The sequence below is a fragment of the Siniperca chuatsi genome, linkage group LG20, assembly GCF_020085105.1.
Source record: "Siniperca chuatsi isolate FFG_IHB_CAS linkage group LG20, ASM2008510v1, whole genome shotgun sequence".
Lineage (NCBI taxonomy): Eukaryota > Metazoa > Chordata > Actinopteri > Centrarchiformes > Sinipercidae > Siniperca > Siniperca chuatsi.
Genome location: NC_058061.1, coordinates 677,570 through 700,897, shown reverse-complemented (window position 1 = coordinate 700,897; position 23,328 = coordinate 677,570). Strand labels below are relative to the sequence as shown.

At 44.9% G+C, this 23,328-nt stretch overlaps 1 protein-coding gene and 1 long non-coding RNA gene across 2 annotated transcripts; one reads left to right on the top strand and one right to left on the bottom strand.

Annotated features, from left to right (window-relative positions):
• Positions 1 to 234: 234 nt before the first annotated feature.
• Positions 235 to 21,615, top strand: lipf (lipase, gastric). Its single transcript, XM_044179960.1, has 11 exons — positions 235 to 517; positions 11,889 to 12,030; positions 15,092 to 15,203; positions 16,135 to 16,333; positions 16,423 to 16,532; positions 17,448 to 17,584; positions 18,711 to 18,857; positions 19,365 to 19,436; positions 19,926 to 19,994; positions 20,196 to 20,306; positions 20,761 to 21,615. The coding sequence occupies exons 2-11, from the start codon at positions 11,896 to 11,898 to the stop codon at positions 20,881 to 20,883; spliced, it is 1,215 nt and encodes a 404-aa protein (XP_044035895.1). The 5' UTR covers positions 235 to 517; positions 11,889 to 11,895; the 3' UTR covers positions 20,884 to 21,615.
• On the bottom strand, positions 21,305 to 23,271 carry LOC122868198. Its single transcript, XR_006376052.1, has 2 exons — positions 21,531 to 23,271; positions 21,305 to 21,497 (listed from the first exon to the last, which is right to left on the bottom strand). It is a non-coding gene; the product is annotated as an uncharacterized LOC122868198 (long non-coding RNA).
• Between the last annotated feature and the right edge of the window lie 57 nt (positions 23,272 to 23,328).

Below are 23,328 nucleotides of genomic sequence, written 5' to 3'. Positions count from 1 at the left end.
ATCGTGTTTATTACCGACTGTCACTGCTTCCTGTCTGTTTCTGTGTGTGAACACACCTGAGGCAGGTTGTGCTTTTATTCTGAAGGCGCGTCCTGTAGACTCGAGTTACCGGTTTGAAACTTGACCGGAAGAGAAAAGCTGAAGAGATGTAATAATGATGTAATGACGTTTATTTACTCAGAGGTCACTCTTTACTGTGATTGGTTTATTTTTTATCTAAATTAAAATAAGTTTCAGTTTTTGGACCAAATCAGCTGATTTCTGCAGGTTTTCCGTCCCGATAGTTTCCGGTCTCTTTTCGGTTTCTGCTTCCGGTCTCTGTTGCTTTGTTCAGAGAGGAAATTCGATCAGAAAACTGTGATTGATCAGCGGAAAACAAACAGTTAATAAAAAGCCCGAGTCTGTAATTTGACCAATCACAGAGAGGCACTCCCTCTGACGTCACCGCCTCTTCCGCCACTCAGAGTAAAAACAGCGAGAAGAAGTTCGGAGTCAAAGACCGTCAGAGCTGCGACAGGTGAGTGCGTCCTGGCGTTATTACCACGTGACTAGCGCGTCGTTACCTGCCGCGTGACGTGTTTCTGTTCAAAGCGTTTGATGCTTTATTATATTTCATATTCCAAATGTTTCACACAGTTACTACTACAAACCAGGCTGCAAACAGGCTGAACAGAGGGTATAAAACAGGCTGCAAACAGGCTGAACAGCAGGTTTAAAACAGGCTGAAAACAGGCTGAACAGCTGGTTTAAAACAGGCTGAACAGCAGGTTTAAAACAGGCTGAACAGCAGGTTTAAAACAGGCTGAACAGCTGGTTTAAAACAGGCTGAACAGCAGGTTTAAAACAGGCTGAACAGCAGGTTTAAAACAGGCTGAACAGCAGGTTTAAAACAGGCTGAAAACAGGCTGAACAGCAGGTTTAAAACAGGCTGCAAACAGGCTGAACAGCTGGTTTAAAACAGGCTGAAAACAGGCTGAACAGCTGGTTTAAAAAAGGCTGAACAGAGGGTTTAAAACAGGCTGCAAAAAGGCTGAACAGCAGGTTTAAAACAGGCTGAACAGCTGGTTTAAAACAGGCTGAACAGCAGGTTTAAAACAGGCTGCAAAACAGGCTGAACAGCAGGTTTAAAACAGGCTGAAAACAGGCTGAACAGCAGGTTTAAAACAGGCTAAAACAGGCTGAACAGCAGGTTTAAAACAGGCTGAAAACAGGCTGAACAGCAGGTTTAAAACAGGCTGAAGGCTGAAAACAGGCTGAACAGCTGGTTTAAAACAGGCTGAAAACAGGCAGAACAGCAGGTTTAAAACAGGCTGAACAGCAGGTTTAAAACAGGCTGAAACAGGCTGAACAGCAGGTTTAAAACAGGCTGCAAACAGGCTGAACAGCTGGTTTAAAACAGGCTGAAAACAGGCTGAACAGCTGGTTTAAAAAAGGCTGAAAACAGGCCGAACAGCAGGTTTAAAACAGGCTGAACAGAGAGTTTAAAACAGGCTGCAAACAGGCTGAACAGCTGGTTTAAAACAGGCTGCAAACAGGCTGAACAGCTGGTTTAAAACAGGCTGAACAGCTGGTTTAAAACAGGCTGCAAAAAGGCTGAACAGCAGGTTTAAAACAGGCTGAACAGCAGGTTTAAAACAGGCTGAAAACAGGCTGAACAGCTGGTTTAAAACAGGCTGAAAACAGGCAGAAAAGCTGGTTTAAAACAGGCTGAACAGCAGGTTTAAAACAGGCTGCAAACAGGCTGAACAGCAGGTTTAAAACAGGCTGCAAACAGGCTGAACAGCTGGTTTAAAACAGGCTGAACAGCTGGTTTAAAACAGGCTGAAAACAGGCTGAACAGCTGGTTTAAAACAGGCTGCAAACAGGCTGAACAGCTGGTTTATAACAGGCTGAAAACAGGCTGAACAGCTGGTTTAAAAAAGGCTGAAAACAGGCCGAACAGCTGGTTTAAAACAGGCTGAACAGAGGGTTTAAAACAGGCTGCAAAAGGCTGAACAGCAGGTTTAAAACAAGGCTGACAGCCGGTTTAAAAACAGGCTGCAAACAGGCTGAACAGCAGGTTTAAAACAGGCTGAAAACAGGCTGAACAGCTGGTTTAAAACAGGCTGAAAACAGGCAGAACAGCTGGTTTAAAACAGGCTGAACAGCAGGTTTAAAACAGGCTGCAAACAGGCTGAACAGCAGGTTTAAAACAGGCTGCAAACAGGCTGAACAGCTGGTTTAAAACAGGCTGAAAACAGGCTGAACAGCTGGTTTAAAACAGGCTGAACAGCAGGTTTAAAACAGGCTGAAAACAGGCTGAACAGCTGGTTTAAAACAGGCTGAACAGCAGGTTTAAAACAGGCTGCAAACAGGCTGAACAGCTGGTTTAAAACAGGCTGCAAACAGGCTGAACAGCTGGTTTAAAACAGGCTGAAAACAGGCTGAACAGCTGGTTTAAAACAGGCTGAACAGAGGGTTTAAAACAGGCTGCAAACAGGCTGAACAGCAGGTTTAAAACAGGCTGAAAACAGGCTGAACAGCTGGTTTAAAACAGGCTGAACAGAGGGTTTAAACCAGGCTGAACAGCAGGTTCAATCCAGGCTGCAAACAGGCTGAACAGAGGGTTCAAACCAGGCTGCAAACAGGCTGAACAGCTGGTTTAAAACAGGCTGAACAGCAGGTTTAAAACAGGCTGAACAGCAGGTTTAAAACAGGCTGAACAGCTGGTTTAAAACAGGCTGAAAACAGGCTGAACAGCAGGTTTAAAACAGGCTGCAAACAGGCTGAACAGCTGGTTTAAAACAGGCTGAAAACAGGCTGAACAGAGGGTTTAAAACAGGCTGCAAAAAGGCTGAACAGCAGGTTTAAAACAGGCTGAACAGCTGGTTTAAAACAGGCTGAACAGCTGGTTTAAAACAGGCTGCAAACAGGCTGAACAGCAGGTTTAAAACAGGCTGAAAACAGGCTGAACAGCTGGTTTAAAACAGGCTGAAAACAGGCTGAACAGCTGGTTTAAAACAGGCTGAAAACAGGCAGAACAGCTGGTTTAAAACAGGCTGAACAGCTGGTTTAAAACAGGCTGCAAACAGGCTGAACAGCAGGTTTAAAACAGGCTGCAAACAGGCTGAACAGCTGGTTTAAAACAGGCTGAAAACAGGCTGAACAGCTGGTTTAAAAAAGGCTGAAAACAGGCCGAACAGCAGGTTTAAAACAGGCTGAACAGCTGGTTTAAAACAGGCTGCAAACAGGCTGAACAGCTGGTTTAAAACAGGCTGAAAACAGGCTGAACAGCTGGTTTAAAACAGGCTGCAAACAGGCTGAACAGCTGGTTTAAAACAGGCTGCAAACAGGCTGAACAGCTGGTTTATAACAGGCTGAAAACAGGCTGAACAGCTGGTTTAAAAAAGGCTGAAAACAGGCCGAACAGCTGGTTTAAAACAGGCTGAACAGAGGGTTTAAAACAGGCTGCAAAAAGGCTGAACAGCAGGTTTAAAACAGGCTGAACAGCTGGTTTAAAACAGGCTGAACAGCTGGTTTAAAACAGGCTGCAAACAGGCTGAACAGCAGGTTTAAAACAGGCTGAAAACAGGCTGAACAGCTGGTTTAAAACAGGCTGAACAGCAGGTTTAAAACAGGCTGCAAACAGGCTGAACAGCAGGTTTAAAACAGGCTGCAAACAGGCTGAACAGCTGGTTTAAAACAGGCTGAAAACAGGCTGAACAGCTGGTTTAAAACAGGCTGAACAGCAGGTTTAAAACAGGCTGAAAACAGGCTGAACAGCTGGTTTAAAACAGGCTGAACAGCAGGTTTAAAACAGGCTGCAAACAGGCTGAACAGCTGGTTTAAAACAGGCTGCAAACAGGCTGAACAGCTGGTTTTAAAACAGGCTGAAAACAGGCTGAACAGCTGGTTTAAAACAGGCTGAACAGAGGGTTTAAAACAGGCTGCAAACAGGCTGAACAGCAGGTTTAAAACAGGCTGAACAGCAGGTTCAATCCAGGCTGAAAACAGGCTGAACAGCTGGTTTAAAACAGGCTGAACAGAGGGTTTAAAACAGGCTGCAAACAGGCTGAACAGAGGGTTTAAACCAGGCTGAACAGCAGGTTCAAACCAGGCTGCAAACAGGCTGAACAGAGGGTTTAAAACAGGCTGAACAGAGGGTTTAAAACAGGCTGCAAACAGGCTGAACAGCAGGTTTAAAACAGGCTGAACAGAGGGTTTAAAACAGGCTGCAAACAGGCTGAACAGAGGGTTTAAACCAGGCTGAACAGAAGGTTTAAAACAGGCTGAACAGCAGGTTTAAAACAGGCTGAAAACAGGCTGAACAGCTGGTTTAAAACAGGCTGAACAGAGGGTTTAAACCAGGCTGAACAGCAGGTTCAATCCAGGCTGCAAACAGGCTGAACAGCAGGTTTAAAACAGGCTGAACAGAGGGTTTAAAACAGGCTGCAAACAGGCTGAACAGAGGGTTTAAACCAGGCTGAACAGCAGGTTCAAACCAGGCTGCAAACAGGCTGAACAGCAGGTTTAAAACAGGCTGAAAACAGGCTGAACAGCTGGTTTAAAACAGGCTGAACAGCAGGTTTAAAACAGGCTGCAAACAGGCTGAACAGCTGGTTTAAAACAGGCTGAAAACAGGCTGAACAGCTGGTTTAAAACAGGCTGAACAGAGGGTTTAAAACAGGCTGCAAACAGGCTGAACAGCAGGTTTAAAACAGGCTGAACAGCAGGTTTAAAACAGGCTGAAAACAGGCTGAACAGCTGGTTTAAAACAGGCTGAAAACAGGCCGAACAGCTGGTTTAAAACAGGCTGAACAGAGGGTTTAAAACAGGCTGCAAAAAGGCTGAACAGCAGGTTTAAAACAGGCTGAACAGCTGGTTTAAAACAGGCTGAACAGCTGGTTTAAAACAGGCTGCAAACAGGCTGAACAGCAGGTTTAAAACAGGCTGAAAACAGGCTGAACAGCTGGTTTAAAACAGGCTGAACAGCAGGTTTAAAACAGGCTGCAAACAGGCTGAACAGAGGGTTTAAACCAGGCTGTACAGCAGGTTTAAAACAGGCTGAACAGAGGGTTTAAAATAGGCTGCAAACAGGCTGAACAGAGGGTTTAAACCAGGCTGAACAGCAGGTTTAAACCAGGCTGCAAACAGTCTGAACAGAGGGTTTAAACCAGGCTGAACAGCAGGTTCAATCCAGGCTGCAAACAGGCTGAACAGAGGGTTTTAACCAGGCTGAACAGAGGGTTTAAAACAGGCTGCAAACAGGCTGAACAGAGGGTTTAAACCAGGCTGAACAGCAGGTTCAAACCAGGCTGCAAACAGTCTGAACAGAGGGTTTAAACCAGGCTGAACAGCAGGTTTAAAACAGGCTGCAAACAGGCTGAACAGAGGGTTTAAAATAGGCTGAACAGCAGGTTCAAACCAGGCTGAACAGCTGGTTTAAAACAGGCTTAACAGAGGGTTTAAACCAGGCTGCAAACAGGCTGAACAGAGGGTTTAAAACAGGCTGCAAACAGGCTGAACAGAGGGTTTAAACCAGGCTGAACAGCAGGTTCAAGCCAGGCTGTAAACAGGCTGAACAGAGGGTTTAAACCAGGCTGAAAAGCAGGTTTAAAACAGGCTGAACAGCACGTTCAAACCAGGCTGCAAACAGGCTGAACAGAGGGTTTAAAACAGGCTGAACAGCAGGTTTAAAACAGGCTGCAAACAGGCTGAACAGCTGGTTTAAAACAGGCTGAACAGCAGGTTCAAACCAGGCTGCAAACAGGCTGAACAGAGGGTTTAAACCAGGCTGAACAGAGGGTTTAAAAATAGGCTGCAAACAGGCTGAACAGAGGGTTTAAACCAGGCTGAACAGCAGGTTTAAACCAGGCTGCAAACAGTCTGAACAGAGGGTTTAAACCAGGCTGAACAGCAGGTTCAAACCAGGCTGCAAACAGGCTGAACAGAGGGTTTAAAACAGGCTGAACAGCAGGTTTAAACCAGGCTGCAAACAGGCTGAACAGAGGGTTTAAACCAGGCTGTACAGCAGGTTTAAAACAGGCTGAACAGAGGGTTTAAACCAGGCTGCAAACAGGCTGAACAGAGGGTTTAAAACAGGCTGCAAACAGGCTGAACAGAGGGTTTAAACCAGGCTGAACAGCAGGTTCAAACCAGGCTGCAAACAGGCTGAACAGAGGGTTTAAACCAGGCTGAAAAGCAGGTTTAAAACAGGCTGAACAGCAGGTTCAAACCAGGCTGCAAACAGGCTGAACAGAGGGTTTAAAACAGGCTGAACAGCAGGTTTAAAACAGGCTGAACAGCAGGTTTAAAACAGGCTGCAAACAGGCTGAACAGCTGGTTTAAAACAGGCTGAACAGCAGGTTCAAACCAGGCTGCAAACAGGCTGAACAGAGGGTTTAAACCAGGCTGAACAGAGGGTTTAAAATAGGCTGCAAACAGGCTGAACAGAGGGTTTAAACCAGGCTGAACAGCAGGTTTAAACCAGGCTGCAAACAGTCTGAACAGAGGGTTTAAACCAGGCTGAACAGCAGGTTCAAACCAGGCTGCAAACAGGCTGAACAGAGGGTTTAAAACAGGCTGAACAGCAGGTTTAAACCAGGCTGCAAACAGGCTGAACAGAGGGTTTAAACCAGGCTGTACAGCAGGTTTAAAACAGGCTGAACAGAGGGTTTAAACCAGGCTGCAAACAGGCTGAACAGAGGGTTTAAACCAGGCTGAACAGCAGGTTTAAACCAGGCTGCAAACAGTCTGAACAGAGGGTTTAAACCAGGCTGAACTGCAGGTTCAATCCAGGCTGCAAACAGGCTGAACAGAGGGTTTTAACCAGGCTGAACAGAGGGTTTAAAACAGGCTGCAAACAGGCTGAACAGAGGGTTTAAACCAGGCTGAACAGCAGGTTCAAACCAGGCTGCAAACAGGCTGAACAGAGGGTTTAAACCAGGCTGAACAGAGGGTTTAAAACAGGCTGAACAGCAGGTTTAAACCAGGCTGCAAACAGTCTGAACAGAGGGTTTAAACCAGGCTGAAAAGCAGGTTTAAAACTGGCTGAACAGCTGGTTTAAACCAGGCTGAACAGCAGGTTCAAACCAGGCTGCAAACAGGCTGAACAGCAGGTTTAAAACAGGCTGCAAACAGGCTGAACAGAGGGTTTAAAATAGGCTGAACAGCAGGTTCAAACCAGGCTGAACAGCAGGTTTAAAACAGGCTGCAAACAGGCTGAACAGCAGGTTTAAAACAGGCTGCAAACAGGCTGAACAGCTGGTTTAAAACAGGCTGAAAACAGGCTGAACAGCTGGTTTAAAACAGGCTGAACAGCAGGTTTAAAACAGGCTGCAAACAGGCTGAACAGCTGGTTTAAAACAGCCTGCAAACAAGACAGAAACCAGGCTGTAAACAGGTTGTAACATCAACTTTTTCATCCATGCTGATTTCATCGGCGAACAGTAAATGCTTCATCACAGCCTCCGCATCAGCAGAACCTCGGACGTCAGCGTCCTCAGAGGACACAGCGTCCTCCTGATGCTGTGCAGAAACAGAGAAGCAGCTTTATCGAACAAAATGAATCCTGTGATTCATCAGTCAAACTGTCTCACATGATCTGCATCACTTCATCACAGCTTCAAAGAACTTCATTCAAACATTAGATACAGAATGATTTCACATCTGACCAGAAAGCTCTGCAGTCTTTTGGTGTTGGACTCTCGTAGTTCTGAATTAAAGACAGTCAGAGCAGCTGACCTGTAAATCAGAATCAGAAATCCTTTATTGATCCCCGAGGGGAAACTCTTTTGCTACAGCAGCTCACTGTCACGTCAGTGCACACAGGAATAGAAGTACTAGCAAAAAATATATAATACACTATAAAACAGGTCAGAAAATAAATTAAATACCAGGTGGGTATAAATATAATATAAAATAAGTGTGAAGTACAAAGTGGGTTTACCGGTTGATGATAATAATACAGTATAAGGTAATACTGCATGAACTGTCAAGTTAAGTGTAGCTTATTTATAATGAGACGGAGGATATTGCACAGCAGTAATAAAGGTATGAATAAATATCAATAAATAGGGAATTTTAAACTGAAAAGAGGATATTGCACAGGAGTATTAACACAGGATATTGCACAATTATTCAAGTATTGCAGAGATGATAATGATCAATGTCCAGTTTAGTGACTTCGGGTCATACAGACTGACACTTAGAGGGAGGAGTTAAAGAGTCTGATGGCCACAGGCAGGAATGACTTCCTGTGGCGCTCTGTGGTGCATTGTGGGGGGATGAGTCTTCCGCTGAAGGTACTCCTTTGTTTGACCAGCACGTCATGGAGCGGGTAGGAGACGCTGTCCAAGATGGCGTGTAGTTTACCCAGCATCCTCCTCTCTGACACCACCGCCAGAGAGTCCAGCTCCACCCCCACAATGTCACCGGCCTTACAGATCAGTTTGTTGAGTCTGTTGGCGTCCTCTACCCTCAGCCTGCTGCCCTCAGCCTGCTGCCCCAGCATGCAACAGCATACAGGACAGCACTGGCCACCACAGACTCATAAAACATCCTCAGCATCGTCCGGCAGATGTTGAAGGACCTCAGCCTCCTCAGGAAACAGAGGCGGCTCTGGCCCTTCCTGTAAACAGCCTGAGTGTTCTTGGTCCAGTCCAGTTTATTGTCCATGTGTACTCCCAGGTACTTGTAGTCCTCCACAATGTCCACACTGACACCCTGGATGGAAACCGGGGTCACAGGTGTCTTGGCCCTCCGTAGATCTACAACCAGCTCCTTAGACTTTGTCGCATTGAGCTGCAGAAGGTTCTGCTCGCACCATGAGACAAAGTTCCCCACCACAGCCCTGAACTCCGTCTCAACACCACCGCTGATACATCCCACCACAGCAGAGTCATCAGAAAACTTCTGAAGGTGGCAGGACTCTGTGTGGTAGCTGAAGTCCGTGGTGTAGATGGTGAAGAGGAAGGGAGAGAGGACACAGTCCTGAGGGGCCCCAGTGTTGCTGACCACGCTGTCCGACACACAGTGCTGCAGGCACACGTGCTGTGGTCTGCCAGTCAGGTAGTCCACAATCCAGGACATGAGGGGGGCCTCCACCTGCATCGCTGCCAGCTTCTCCCCCAGCAGGGCAGGCCGGATGGTGTTGAAAGCACTGGAGAAGTCAAAAAACATGATCCTCACCGTGCTTGCCGGCTTGTCCAGGTGGGTGTAGATGCGGTTCAGCAGGAAGATGATGGCGTCCTCAACTCAGACTCACGCTCAGGTTGAAGACATGGACTCCACATAGCTGGGGGGCACAGGCTTTTAGCTCCCCGGGGCTAACGCCATCGGGGCCTGCAGCCTTGTTTGAGTGGAGTTTCATCAGCTGTCCTCTCACCTGGTCAGCAGTCAGCAGTCAGGGCACACAGCAGAAGACTGAGAGCCAGGTGGGGAGGAGCTTGAGGGCGACAGCAGCTGAGTTAGGGGGATGAGCAGCCGCGGTGTGTCGAATCTGTTAAAGAACAGATTAAGTTCCTTGGCCCTGTCCAAGCTGCCTTCAACTCCTCTGCTGCCAGTTGGTCTGAAGCCAGTGATGGTCTTCATGCCGCTCCAGACCTCTCTCAGGTGTTTGGACTGTAACCAATCACGTCACAGTTTACGGCTGCTGTCATCTACGTTACTTTAAACTGAAAATAACTCAACATTTTACAAAAGCAAACATTTAAATTAATCAGGTTAATTGAATGTATTGCCAGCTCAGAGTCTCCACACGGGCAGGTAAAACGTCTCAGCCCTGGTCTCCGGTCTGAGTCCAGGTTTTTAACAAACTAATCTGGCAGCCACATAGAGGCCAGAGGCCATCAACTGGCTCTGAGGTCTGTCAACATCTGTCACAACTGTGTTACTGCTGCAACAACACAGTGACATGTTGAAATATTCTGGATCTGACTTCATCTTGAACTTCAACAGAAGAGTTCCTCCTCAGTTCAACTGAAAGGAAACGTAGTGAATCGTGGCTGACCTCTGACCTGTCGCTCCCTGGTGTCTTCTGGTTGTCGTGCCGACTCTTCACTGAACAAACAGTCTGAATGTTTGGAGTTCTACAGCCGGATGATATCAGCTGATCAAAGTCCATCAGACTCACAAACACAAGAAACTTTCTGAGGCTGAACTTCTTACAGCTCCGCTCAGGCTTAAAACAGGCTGAACATCAGGCTTAAAACAGGCTGAACATCAGGTTTAAAACAGGCTGAACATCAGGCTTAAAACAGGCTGCAAACAGGCTGAATATCAGGTCTAAAACAGGCTGAACATCAGGCTGCAAACAGGCTGAACATCAGGTTTAAAACAGGCTGAACATCAGGCTTAAAACAGGCCGAACATCAGGCTTAAAACAAGCCGTACATCAGGCTTAAAACAGGCCGAACATCAGGTTTAAAACACGCTGCAAACAGGCCGAACATCAGGCTTAAAACAGGCTGAACATCAGGCTTAAAACAGGCCAAACATCAGGCTTAAAACAAGCCGAACATCAGGCTTAAAACAGGCTGCAAACAGGCCGAACATCTGGTTTAAAACAGGCCGAACATCAGATTTAAAAGAGGCCGAACATCAGGCTTAAAACAGGCCGAACATCAGGTTTAAAACAGGCCGAACATCGGGTTTAAAACAGGCCGAACATCAGCCTTAAAACAGGCCGAACATCAGGTTTAAAACAGGCTGAATATCAGGCTTAAAACAGGCCGAACATCAGGCTTAAAACAGGCTGAACAGCAGGTTTAAAACAGGCCGAACATCAGGCTTAAAACAGGCCAAACATCAGGCTTAAAACAAGCTGAACATCAGGCTTAAAACAGGCTGCAAACAGGCCGAACATCAGGTTTAAAACAGGCCGAACATCAGATTTAAAAGAGGCCGAACATCAGGCTTAAAACAGGCCGAACATCAGGTTTAAAACAGGCCGAACATCAGCCTTAAAACAGGCCGAACATCAGGTTTAAAACAGGCTGAATATCAGGTTTAAAACAGGCCGAACATCAGGCTTAAAACAGGCTGAACAGCAGGTTTAAAACAGGCTGAACATCAAAGTCCATCAGACTCACAAACACAAGAAACTTTCTGAGGCTGAACTTCTTACAGCTCCGCTCAGGCTTAAAACAGGCTGCAAACAGGCCGAACATCAGGCTTAAAACAGGCCGAACATCAGGCTTATAACAGGCCGAACATCAGGCTTAAAACAGAAACAGGCTGAATATCAGGCTTAAAACAGGCCAAACATCAGGCTTAAAACAGGCTGCAAACAGGCCGAACATCAGGCTTATAACAGATTGCAAACAGGCCGAACATCAGATTTAAAACAGGCCGAACATCAGGTTTAAAACAGGCCGAACATCAGGTTTAAAACAGGCCAAACATCAGGCTTAAAACAGGCTGCAAACAGGCCGAACATCAGGTTTAAAACAGGCCGAACATCAGGCTTAAAACAGGCTGCAAACAGGCCGAACATCAGGCTTAAAACAGGCCGAACATCAGGTTTAAAACAGGCCAAACATCAGGCTTAAAACAGGCTGAACTTTTTACATCTCCGCTCATCACGTTTCAGGAAGTGAGACAGAGACTTACTTCTTCTTCCCTTTTGCTTCTGACCTCAAGAGTTAAATGTCATGTGGTTGTGTAACACTGATGATGTCACTTCCCTTTTAAATCAAACAGTCACGTGACTGAAGTCCTAAATTCTAGTAACATAAACTCTGTAAACTGTCACTGCTGCTGAGCAGCTGATGCAGGTGTGATCACCTGGTTAATTCAGTCAAATGTTTGTTTCCATCATTATAACAACAGACTCACAACACAGCGACATTTTGTAATGAAGCATGAATACATGATTCTGACTGCAGTGTGTGTGTGTGTGTGTGTCTCAGACAGACGATGTTGTGTGTCGTGGTGTGTGTGCTGATGCTCTCTGGTCTCGTCCACACCGGACCGACTGACAGCAGGTCGTCTGTTCTGCGATGCTCCAATAAACAGCTGAAGAAGCTGGACCCTGAAGTGAACATGAACATCGTGAGTACACGCAGTACACACCATCACAGTACACACAGTACACACAGTCACAGTACACACAGTACACACAGTCACAGTACACACAGTACACACCGTCACAGTACACACAGTACACACAGTCACAGTACACACAGTACACACAGTCACAGTACACACAGTACACACCATCACAGTACACACAGTACACACCGTCACAGTACACACAGTACACACAGTCACAGTACACACAGTCACAGTACACCCCGTGTCCATGTAAATCCAGTTCTCATAAGGTTGATTCAGTAGTGCTGCTGACTGACTGAGTTTCGACAGCAGCCACCTGAAATGTGTCCTTTGAACAAGTTTCGATCTTTTATCTGGACACTTTAAATGTTTCATGTTTTTATAAACTGAAGAAATTATCTCTTTTCTATATCTGGAAAGACAAAAACACTTGAACCTGAATGTGTGATGCACATATAACACATCCATCCATCCATCCATCCATTTTCTTCCGCTTATCCGGGGCCGGGTCGCGGGGGCAGCAGTCTAAGCAGGGACTCCCAGACTTCCTTCGCTCCAGACACTTCCTCCAGCTCCTCCGGGGGGATCCCGAGGCGTTCCCAGGCCAGCCGAGAGACATAGTCCCTCCAGCGTGTCCTGGGTCTTCCCCGGGGCCGCCTCCCGGTGGGACATGCCCAGAACACCTCCCGAGGGAGGCGTCCAGGAGGCATCCGGATCAGATGCCCTAGCCACCTCAGCTGGCTCCTCGGACGTGGAGGAGCAGCGGCTCTACTCGAGCTCCCCGTGTGACTGAGCTCCTCACCCCATCTCTAAGGGAGCGCCCAGCCACTCGGGCGGAGGAAGCCCATTTCGGCCGCTTGTATCCGCGATCTTGTCCTTTCGGTCACTACCCAGAGCTCATGACCATAGGTGAGGGGCAGGAGCGTGATTGACCGGTAAATCGAGAGCTTTGTCTTCGACTCAGCTCCTTCTTCACCACAACGGTCCGATACAGCGCCCGCATCACTGCAGACGCTGTACCGATCCGCCTGTCAATCTCACGCCCATCCGTCCCTCACTCGTGAACAAGACCCCGAGATACTTGAACTCCTCCACTTGGAGGCAAGGACTCCCCACCTACCCGAAGAGAGCAAACCACCTTTTTCCGGTCAAGAACCATGGCCTCAGATTTGGAAGAGCTGATTCTCATCCCAGCTGCTTCACACTCGGCTGCAAACTGTCCCAGTGCATGCTGCAGGTCCTGGTTTGAAGAAGCCATCAGAACGACATCATCTGCAAACAGCAGAGATGAGATCCTGTGGTTCCCAAACCGACACCCTCCGGCCCCTGACTGCGCTAGAAATTCTGTCCATATAAATTATGAACAGAACCGGTGACAAAGGGCAGCCCTGGCGGAGTCCAACATGCACCGGAACAGGTCTGACTTACTGCCGGCAATGCAACACAGCTCCTGCTCGGTTATACAGGGACCGGACAGCCCTTAGCAAAGGGCCCCGGACCCCATACTCCCAGAGCACTCCCCACAAAGCGCCCGGGGCACACGGTCGAATGCCTTCTCCAGATCCACAAAGCACATGTGGACTGGTTGGGCAAACTCCCATGAACCCTCGAGCACCCGATGGAGAGTATAGAGCTGGTCCAGTGTTCCACGACCGAGGTTCGACTATCGGACCGAATTCTCCTCTCCAGTACCCTGGAGTAGACCTTACCGGGAGGCTGAGAAGTGTGATCCTCTGTGATTGGAACACACCCTCCGGTCCCCTTCTTATACAGAGGGACCACCACCCCGGTCTGCCAGTCCAGAGGCACTGTCCCAGATCGCACGCGATGTTGCAGAGACGTGTCAGCCAAGACAGTCCCACAACATCCAGAGACTTAAGATACTCAGGACGGATCTCATCCACCCCTGAAGCCTTTCCTCCAACGAGCTTGCCTAGTACCTCAGTGACTTCGGCCAGGGTGCTGGAAGAGTCCGCCTCCGGGTGCCCAGCCTCCGCTTCCACTTCGGAAGACGTGACAGCGGGATTGAGGAGATCCTCAAAGTATTCCTTCCACCGTCCGACAACATCCCCAGTCGAGGTCAACAGCTTCCACCCGCACCGTACACGGTGTTGGTGAAGCACTGCTTCCCCCTCCTGAGCCGTCCGGACGGTTTGCCAGAATTTCTTTGAGGCCGACCGATAGTCCTCCTCCATGGCCTCTCCGAACCTCTCCCAATCCTGAGTTTTTGCCTCTGTGACCGCACGGGCTGCAGCACGCTTAGCCTGCCGGTACCTGTCAGCTGCCTCGGGAGTCCCACGAGCCAACAAGGCCCGATAGGACTCTCTTCTTCAGCCTGACGGCATCCCCTTACTTCCGCGCCCACCACCGGGTTCGGGATTGCCGCGCGACAGGCACCAGAAACCTTGCGACCACAGCTACGAGCCGCCGTGATCGACAATGGAGGTGGAAAACATGGTCCACTCGGACTCAATGTCCCCAGCCTCCCGGGATCTGGGAGAAGCTCTCCCGGAGGTGTGAGTTGTAGACCCTGCTGACAGCGGGCTCCGCCAGACGCTTCCCAGCAGACCCTCACGATACGCTTGGGCCTGCCAAGTCTGTCCGGCTTCCTCCCCTGCCAGCGGATCCAACTCACCACCAGGTGGTGATCGGTTGACAGCTCCGCCCCTCTCTTCACCCGAGTGTCCAAGACACGCGGCCGGGAGGTCAGATGATACGACAACAAAGTCGATCATCGACCTCCGCCTAGGTGTCCTGGTGCCACGCACTGATGGACACCCTTGTGCTTGAACATGGTGTTAGTTGCAGGACAAACTGCAACTAGCACAGAAGTCCAACAACTGAACACCACTTGGGTTCAGATCAGGGGCCGTTCCTTCCGATTACCCTCTCCAGGTGGCACTGTCGCTGCACCCACGTGGGCTGAAGTCGTAACACTAAAATAAAAAAAGCGTTTAGATGAATGAAAGGAGTGAGGCATCACTCTGGACCCTGTTAGGGATTGAATACGGTTACAGAAGGTTCTCATAAGCGTAGTAATATCTGTGTGTGTGTTCAGACGGAGATCATCAGGCGGTGGGGGTACCCTGCGGAGGAACATGAGGTGGTGACGGAGGACGGATACATCCTGTCTGTCAACAGGATCCCACAGGGACTCAAACACACTCCAGGTCAGACTGTGTGGGGACTTCTATCTTTGTGAGGACCAGTTAGAGCTTTAGACCCAGAGTGTAACACACACACATCCACACACACATCATCAGACACAAGATCTTTTACTTGAGTAAAAGTACAAAAGTATCAGCATCAAAATAAACTTAAGGTACCAAAAGTAAAAGTGCTCATTATGCAGAATAATATATATTACTGGGTTATAATTATTGATGCATTAATGTGTTCATTGTAATGACTTTATATTCTGCTGGGCAGCTTGTGAATTTCTCCCCCGGAGATCAATAAAGTTTTATCTTAAACTATAATAATACATCATCATTTATTTGTTTATTTTATTAAAGTAATTAAAATGTATCAAAAAAAGTAATTAAAGTTATCAGATAAATGTAGTGAAGTAAAAAGTACAATATTTCCCTCTGAGGGAGCAACTTAAGTAGTGGAAGTGGCCAATTTTTATATATATAATATTTTCAATAGACAAACATATATATTAATATTTCTCAGCATTTTTGTCATATCGTCAAGAATATCGTTATCGCAGAAATACCCTGAAATATCGTGATATTATTTTAGGGCCATATCGCCCACTCCTAATATAAAGCAGTTAAAACTAGCTAACTGTATATAAAGTAGTAATATATACAAGAATATAAGACTGCATGTACTTTTACTTCTGATATTTTAAGTACATTTTGCTGCTAATACGTCTGTACTTTGAATACAATTTTAAAGCAAAAGTACATAAGTATTACGTTATTGCTTTAAAAGCTGGTTTGATGTCAGTGAGAATCTGCTGGTTTAAATTTGTGTTTTTATTTTATTATTTTGTCTTTATTAGAGAGATGACGGAGGACATGTGACAGGAAGTGAGGGTCAGCATGTTAGACCTGTAGTTCCCAGCTGGTTTCATGTGTTTGTGTCCTGCAGGTCCGAGGCCCGCGGTGCTCCTCCAACATGGCCTCCTGGCTGCCGGCAGCAACTGGATCACCAACCCGCCGAACTCCAGTCTGGGATACGTGCTGGCCGACGCCGGGTACGACGTGTGGATGGGAAACAGCCGAGGGAACACCTGGTCCAGGAAACACCTAAGACTCCGACCAGACCAGGAAGACTTCTGGAGGTTCAGGTACAAACACCTGTCTGACATCATATCAGCTGTCTGACAGTGAAGTGTTGTGGTGTAATTTCGTTAGGTGAGATATTTTCTGTCTGTAGTTATGATGAGTTGGCTCTGAAGGATCTTCCAGCTGTTGTAAACCACATCCTGAAGGTGACGGGTCAGAAACAGATCTACTACATCGGACACTCACAGGGAACCACTATAGGTAACACACACACTCACACACACACACAGTTAAAAAAACGGTTAACGATTTTTATTTGAAAAATCAAAAGTTAGCATTTTTTATAACCAACTGAAATGTACGGTGGCCCGGAAGCTCAACACACTTCAACTTAATAAAACACAAGCAAATGGAACTTGAATGTCACGTTTAGAAAACATATGTTGAAAATAAGTTAAACACAGTAATCGTTATTAAAAGGCTAACATTAGCTGAATAGCAAATGTCTCCAGTAATATCAGAATCACACAATCAGTTAAAGAAAGTTACAATTCAAATTTCTGTGATAAATATAAACAGTTTAACAGGGTGAATAAAACTAAAATAAATAACTGTGTTAGCTCACGATGATTGGTCAACTTATCAGCCAATCAAAAGTTTGTGTGGACGCTTTACTGTGAAAAACTGAAAGTCTTACATACATGTTTGTGTATGGAAGCTCATTCCTGCCAGAAAAATGAAGAAGAGCCGAAAAATTATAAAATTAAAAACTCTTACTACTGTCTCTTATTTATATGTATTATTATCACATAATTAGGTTTAATTATATATTATTATTATTATTATTATTATTATTATTATTATTATGGAATAATCATATATTTATTATTAGATTTAACGTTTACGTTAAATCAATAATGATGACTTCATAACTAAGTAAATTTTTGATCAGTTATGTTGTTATTGAGAGCAACATTTACATCATCAGATGTTTACATCTTATAAAAATCACACAAACAAATAATACAGATTTTTTCTGTTTCTAAATTTGATCATTTTATTTATTTTTAAATTTTTTTGCAGATGGGATGAGGTCAGAGAGATTCAACCCCCACACACCATTAATCAATCACTGACATCACTCTAACACATCGCTCTGTATCTCTTATTTCCCAGCATTCATAGCGTTCTCCACGCTGCCAGAACTGGCCAGTAAGATCAAGTTGTTCTTTGGTTTGGCTCCCGTAGCGACCGTAGCGTTCACCTCCAGTCCCATGACCAAACTGTCCATCCTGCCCGAGTTCCTTATCTGGGTAAGAACTGGACTCCTGCTAACGAGCTATTATCACATGATCAGTAACCCGCTAACGAGCTATTATCACATGATCAGTTACCCGCTAACGAGCTATTATCACATGATCAGTAACCCGCTAACGAGCTATTATCACATGATCAGTTACCCGCTAACGAGCTATTATCACATGATCAGTTACCAGCTAACGAGCTATTATCACATGATCAGTTACCGGCTAACAAGCTATTATCACATGATCAGTTACCCGCTAACGAGCTATTATCACATGATCAGTTACCCGCTAACGAGCTATTATCACATGATCAGTTACCCGCTAACGAGCTATTATCACATGATCAGTTACCCGCTAACGAGCTATTATCACATGATCAGTAACCCGCTAACGAGCTATTATCACATGATCAGTTACCGGCTAACAAGCTATTATCTAATGATCAGTTACCCGCTAACGAGCTATTATCACATGATCAGTTACCCGCTAACGAGCTATTATCACATGATCAGTTACCGGCTAACAAGGTATTATCACATGATCAGTTACCTGCTAACAAGCTATTATCACATGATCAATTACCCGCTAACAAGCTATTATCACATAATCAATTACCCGCTAACAAGCTATTATCACATGATCAGTTACCCGCTAACAAGCTATTATCACCTGACCAATTACCTGCTAACGCGCTATTATCACATGACCAATTACCTGCTAACAAGCTATTATCACATAATCAGTTACCCGCTAACGAGCTATTATCACATGATCAATTACCCGCTAACAAGCTATTATCACATAATCAGTTACCCGCTAACGAGCTATTATCACATGAACAATTACCCGCTAACGAGCTATTATCACATGATCAACGAATAATAATCTCTTAAGTGGTATTTAAGATGATTTAATTACTCAGTAGATTTATTGTTTGATTGATGGATTGGTTTATTGATTGAATGAGCAAAATGAAGAGGCTGCCCATCCTCTTTGTGTTGCATCTCTATTCTTTGTTTAAATTGGTGTATTGATTGACTGATCTGTGTTGATATATTGATGTTGATGTATTGATGATGATTGTCAATGTACTGATTGATGTATTGATGATGCGTTTGGTCACCTCCGTCAGAACCTGTTTGGTAGGCGGGACTTCCTGCCTCAGAGTGACATGATCAAGTGGTTTGCAGAGCACGTGTGTGGGAAGCACGTGCTCAGTGAGTTGTGTGGAAACATCTTCTTCATCCTCTGTGGCTTCAACAAGAAAAACCTCAACATGGTTCGTATCTCAGACACGTTAAAAACTCACGCGCTTCTTTTAAATATGAAATACGACGCATCATTGGTCAGTTTTACTCTCATGTTAACGTGTCGTTCAACAGATTCAGAAAGTCCTACTGATGATAACCACACTTTTGTCTCGTTTCTTTTTAATATGAATTTATAATTTAAAATATAATATCTTGAGAAAAATTTGGGGGTTTTATTTAAAAATATACGGCTTACGTGTGATAACAAAATATTTATATATTTTATCCATTTTTAAATAATATAATATTTGTGTGGTAATAATACATTTTCTGGGTTTTCAAACAGGAAATTATTTACGGAAATATTTGAACATGGAGGTTCCTTTAGGAGTAAAAAAATAATCTCAACTCAAGGTCACAACCACCTGGAGTTCACGTTAACTGTATTTGCTGATGAAGACCGTGAGATGTGGTCAAAAGCCCAGGTAGACGGTAGACCTTTGAGCTCTGAAACTGACTGAGTCGTTTGTTTCCAGACTCGGACTCCGGTCTACACCACACACTGTCCTGCTGGGACCTCAGTCCAGAACATGATCCACTGGGCTCAGGTAACACACACACGCCTGTCTATCTATACTTGTGAGGACCCCCCCCCACACACACACACACCGACATTAAATTTAATTGTGGTGCTGAAATATTTTTATCTCCCATGTAAAGCTCTTTGTTTTGAAAGCTGCTATATAAATGAAGTTATGTTAACTTGATATGATCATATCATCACAATATGCTTCCACTGAAGCTAAAGATAATATTGATTATTACACAAATGTTCTCTGGTGTTATTGTGGTTCATTTTAATATTAAATGAAAAGTGGTTTACAGTCATGGAAATAAATTGGCCGAAATGGGTTTGAACTTTTGTGAGAGCCTTCATAACAACATATGACATCACAAAGTCCCTCGGCCTGCCGCCCAAACCCAAACCCAGGTCTGAACCCTCAAACAGCTCTCTGAAGGAGACAAAATGTCCTCAAGCGTCAGTACAAAGAACCCGCGCAGAGTTAATCAAGTTGCATCTGTGTTGCTGGTTTCAGGCGGTTCACAGAGGGAAGCTGATGGCCTTTGACTTTGGAGCTGCAGGAAACATGAAACACTACAACCAGGTGAGACTCTACGCCACCCGAGTCCGGTCCCTGAAGTTCAGTTCTTTATCGGCTTTCAGAGACGAAGTCCAGACCCCGTGGATTCAGTTTAGTTCAATATGAAGGGACTCAGTCTGTCAGACATGTTTGAATTCGAATGTAGCTTCACCCACTGAAACACTGACTGTCTGTCTCTCTGCCCTCCATGCGTCCCGTCCTCAGTCCACTCCCCCTCAGTACAGCGTCCACAACATGAAGGTTCCCACCGCTCTGTTCTCAGGGGGACGTGATACGCTGGCGGACCCCAAAGACGTGGCTGTCCTCCTCACTCAGGTGAGTCCCCTGACCCAACGAGGTCAGAGGTCACAGGTGACAGCAGGAAGTCAGGTGTTCAAGAGGAGAAAACACAGCACGCACCTCTTTCCTACAGTCAGTGTGATCCCAGCAGCACCTGGTGGACATCGGAGGAACTGCAGCTCAACACGCTGCTGCTGAGTTCATGTGACAAAACTTTAAACAGATCTGACGTCAGTTTAATGTCGGTCTGTTTAAAGGTCGAAGAGTCTGTACAAAAATACCTTACGGTAGGGTTTCTGTGATTTTATTTCGGTCCTCAGAACTCCATCAGGTAAAATTCATATTTCATAGTTCGATACTTTATCATGATCATGATGGCGTCTTCTTTCACCGTCACAATGATTAAGAAACTCGGGGGGGGGGATTCTAAGAATATTCCAGGAAGTAATGTCTTCAACAGTGATTAATGGACCTGTCTGTCTGTCTGCAGGTGTCTAACCTCGTCTACCATCAGCACATTGAACACTGGGAACATCTGGATTTTATTTGGGGTCTGGATGCTCCTGAGCAGATGTTTCCCTCCATCCTGAAGCTGCTGCAGGATCACCAGTAGAGGGCGCCACAGAGTGCGTGCGTGTGATGACGTACACACCTGTACTACAGTACTGTGTTTATGACAGGTGGACCAGCAGCACGTGCTCTGTAGGGTTAAACTGCTGCACAAACCTGGAAACGTCCTGAAATCTGAAGCTGTTTTTTGACTTCATACCTGTTTAAACAACTCTGATGAACTGCTTTCTGTTTATCTTTCACTAACCACCATGTGACCAACTGGAACAGTGTCACATGCTTTTATTTCAGTATTATAAAAACTTGCGCGGCCTCACATTTGTTTTCACAGCTCCCCTCCATGTTTTTCTTTTCCTCGTGCTTAACTCTTACTGTGAAAATCCTCCCTCAGATTGACATGTGAAGAAGCTCAGTGAATCTGCTGAGAGCTGAACTTGTGTAAAAACTGTAGATGTGACTAAAAAACACAAGACTCCTGAGATGGCTCACGCTAACGTTAGCATCCTAACACAGCTCATGTTAACATTAGCATCACAAAACATTGATAACATTTAATGTCTTTTAGTATTAGTCCTCGATTAAAAAAACATGTCAATCATTTCAGGAGGGGCAGCAGCATCCAATCATGTGGCCTGAATCATGGTGGGCGGGGCCAAACTTTTATTTACGTTTTAAAATAATCTCTAACACATTTTAATCTGCGTATTATTTGTTGTATTTCTGCTAAATATGAACCCGTTTTTAAACTGTCCAATAAAAAAATCCATAAATCAAACACTGACAGTGTGACAGTGTTTTTATTAATAACAAAGTTTGTTGTTCTGAAAAGAAGAAAAGTTTCATTTGAAATGAGATGATCTGTATCTTACAGATCATCTCATTTGTGCTCAAGTTCATTTCTACTCTGATTGTAGTTTCTGTTGATCTTCTTTCATTTCTTCAGTGTGACAGCATTTATCAGGGTCAACGCATCGTGGTGTCAATCGGCCACTAGGTGGTCGCTTTTGTTGCAAAATAATGAAATATGCTAAAATAATTTTTCAAGCTACTGTTTCTGAACTGAATATTTTCCAATCTCTATGTTGATCTCCACCTGCGACTTCCATCACGTTGCTGGGACAGCAGGTCCGACTCGCACCGGAGGCTTGGACCCTGTTAATGCCTGCTTGCTGGTCTGGTCAAATATTTGTTTCTGTTTTATCTTAAAGAAATGATTTTACTATTATTCTCTCCCTTTGGGAGATCAACCTCATGTCTGTGTGCTTAGCACAGAGGTGGTGTCAGAGGGAAACTGCTAGCCTAGCTTAGCACAAAAACTGGAAGCAGAGGGAAACTGCTAGCTTAGCACAAGTGCTGTGGTTTTAGAACCAGTTCGCATTGGAGCTAACTGTGATGCAGTTTATCTGAAGTCCAGAACAAATCACTGAAGTAACATTCATTTAAACATTAATAATGTTTTTATCTTAACGTTGTTTTAAAGACATAATGAATAAATAACTGAGGTGTCTATATTCTGCCATTTTCATGTGTTTTCTGCAGTTTTTTTAAGGGGTTAAAAAACCTACAAAATAGCGTGAAAGCCATCCCATAATTTATACCTCAAAAAGGGCTTTAATTTTGAAAATTCAGGGACACTTTAATGTGGTACATTTAACCTTTTAATGACTATAATCCATAAATAACCCCATATGTGGACTTTTTTAAATGTTGGACTTTGACTTGTGTCTAGTTGTTTTCTCTGTTTGGAACCAAACTCACTTTAAATCAGAGAGAATTCACTTTAAATGAAGTGAAAATGAGCAACAATCACAATGGAAATGTCCTGCAGCAGTAAAGTGGAGACATTTTACAGATACACTGCAACAATCTCCATCTTCAAGTCATTTCAGTCGATAACTGAGTCCTAAAAACTTTATTTTCTTAAAGCGAGTGAACAAACCTGCCTGAGTTGTGATATTTCATCCAGTTTCTACAACAACAAAAGTAGTGACAAGAATCTTCTGTTTGAATTATATTTTCCACCAGATGGATTTAAAAGGAAAAGTTCTTTCAGGGAAATTATTTTAAACTCAACTAACTAAACTCCATGCTGTCAGGAATAAACACTGAATATTTCACTTATTTATTAAAATAGATGGTCGAAAATTTGTCAAATTATAAATCTAAAAATACTGGAATCCCAAAACTCCCAGAAAAGATGCAGACGAGATGAGCTCAGTGATGATCTGCTTTGGAAACAGGCTGAAACTTTACTGACTGTTTCACTCCTTATAAGAAAATGAGACGCAGTTACTAAAGTGACTTAAATGCCTGTCTGTCTGTCTGTCTGTCTGTCTGTCTGTCTGTCTGTCTGTCTGTCTGTCTGTCTGTCTGTCTGTCTGTCTGTCTGTCTGTCTCTCTCTCTCTCTGCCTGTCTCTCTGTCTCTCTCTCTCTCTGCCTGCCTGTCTCTGTCTGCTGCTGTCTGTCTGTCTCTCTCTGTCTGTCTGC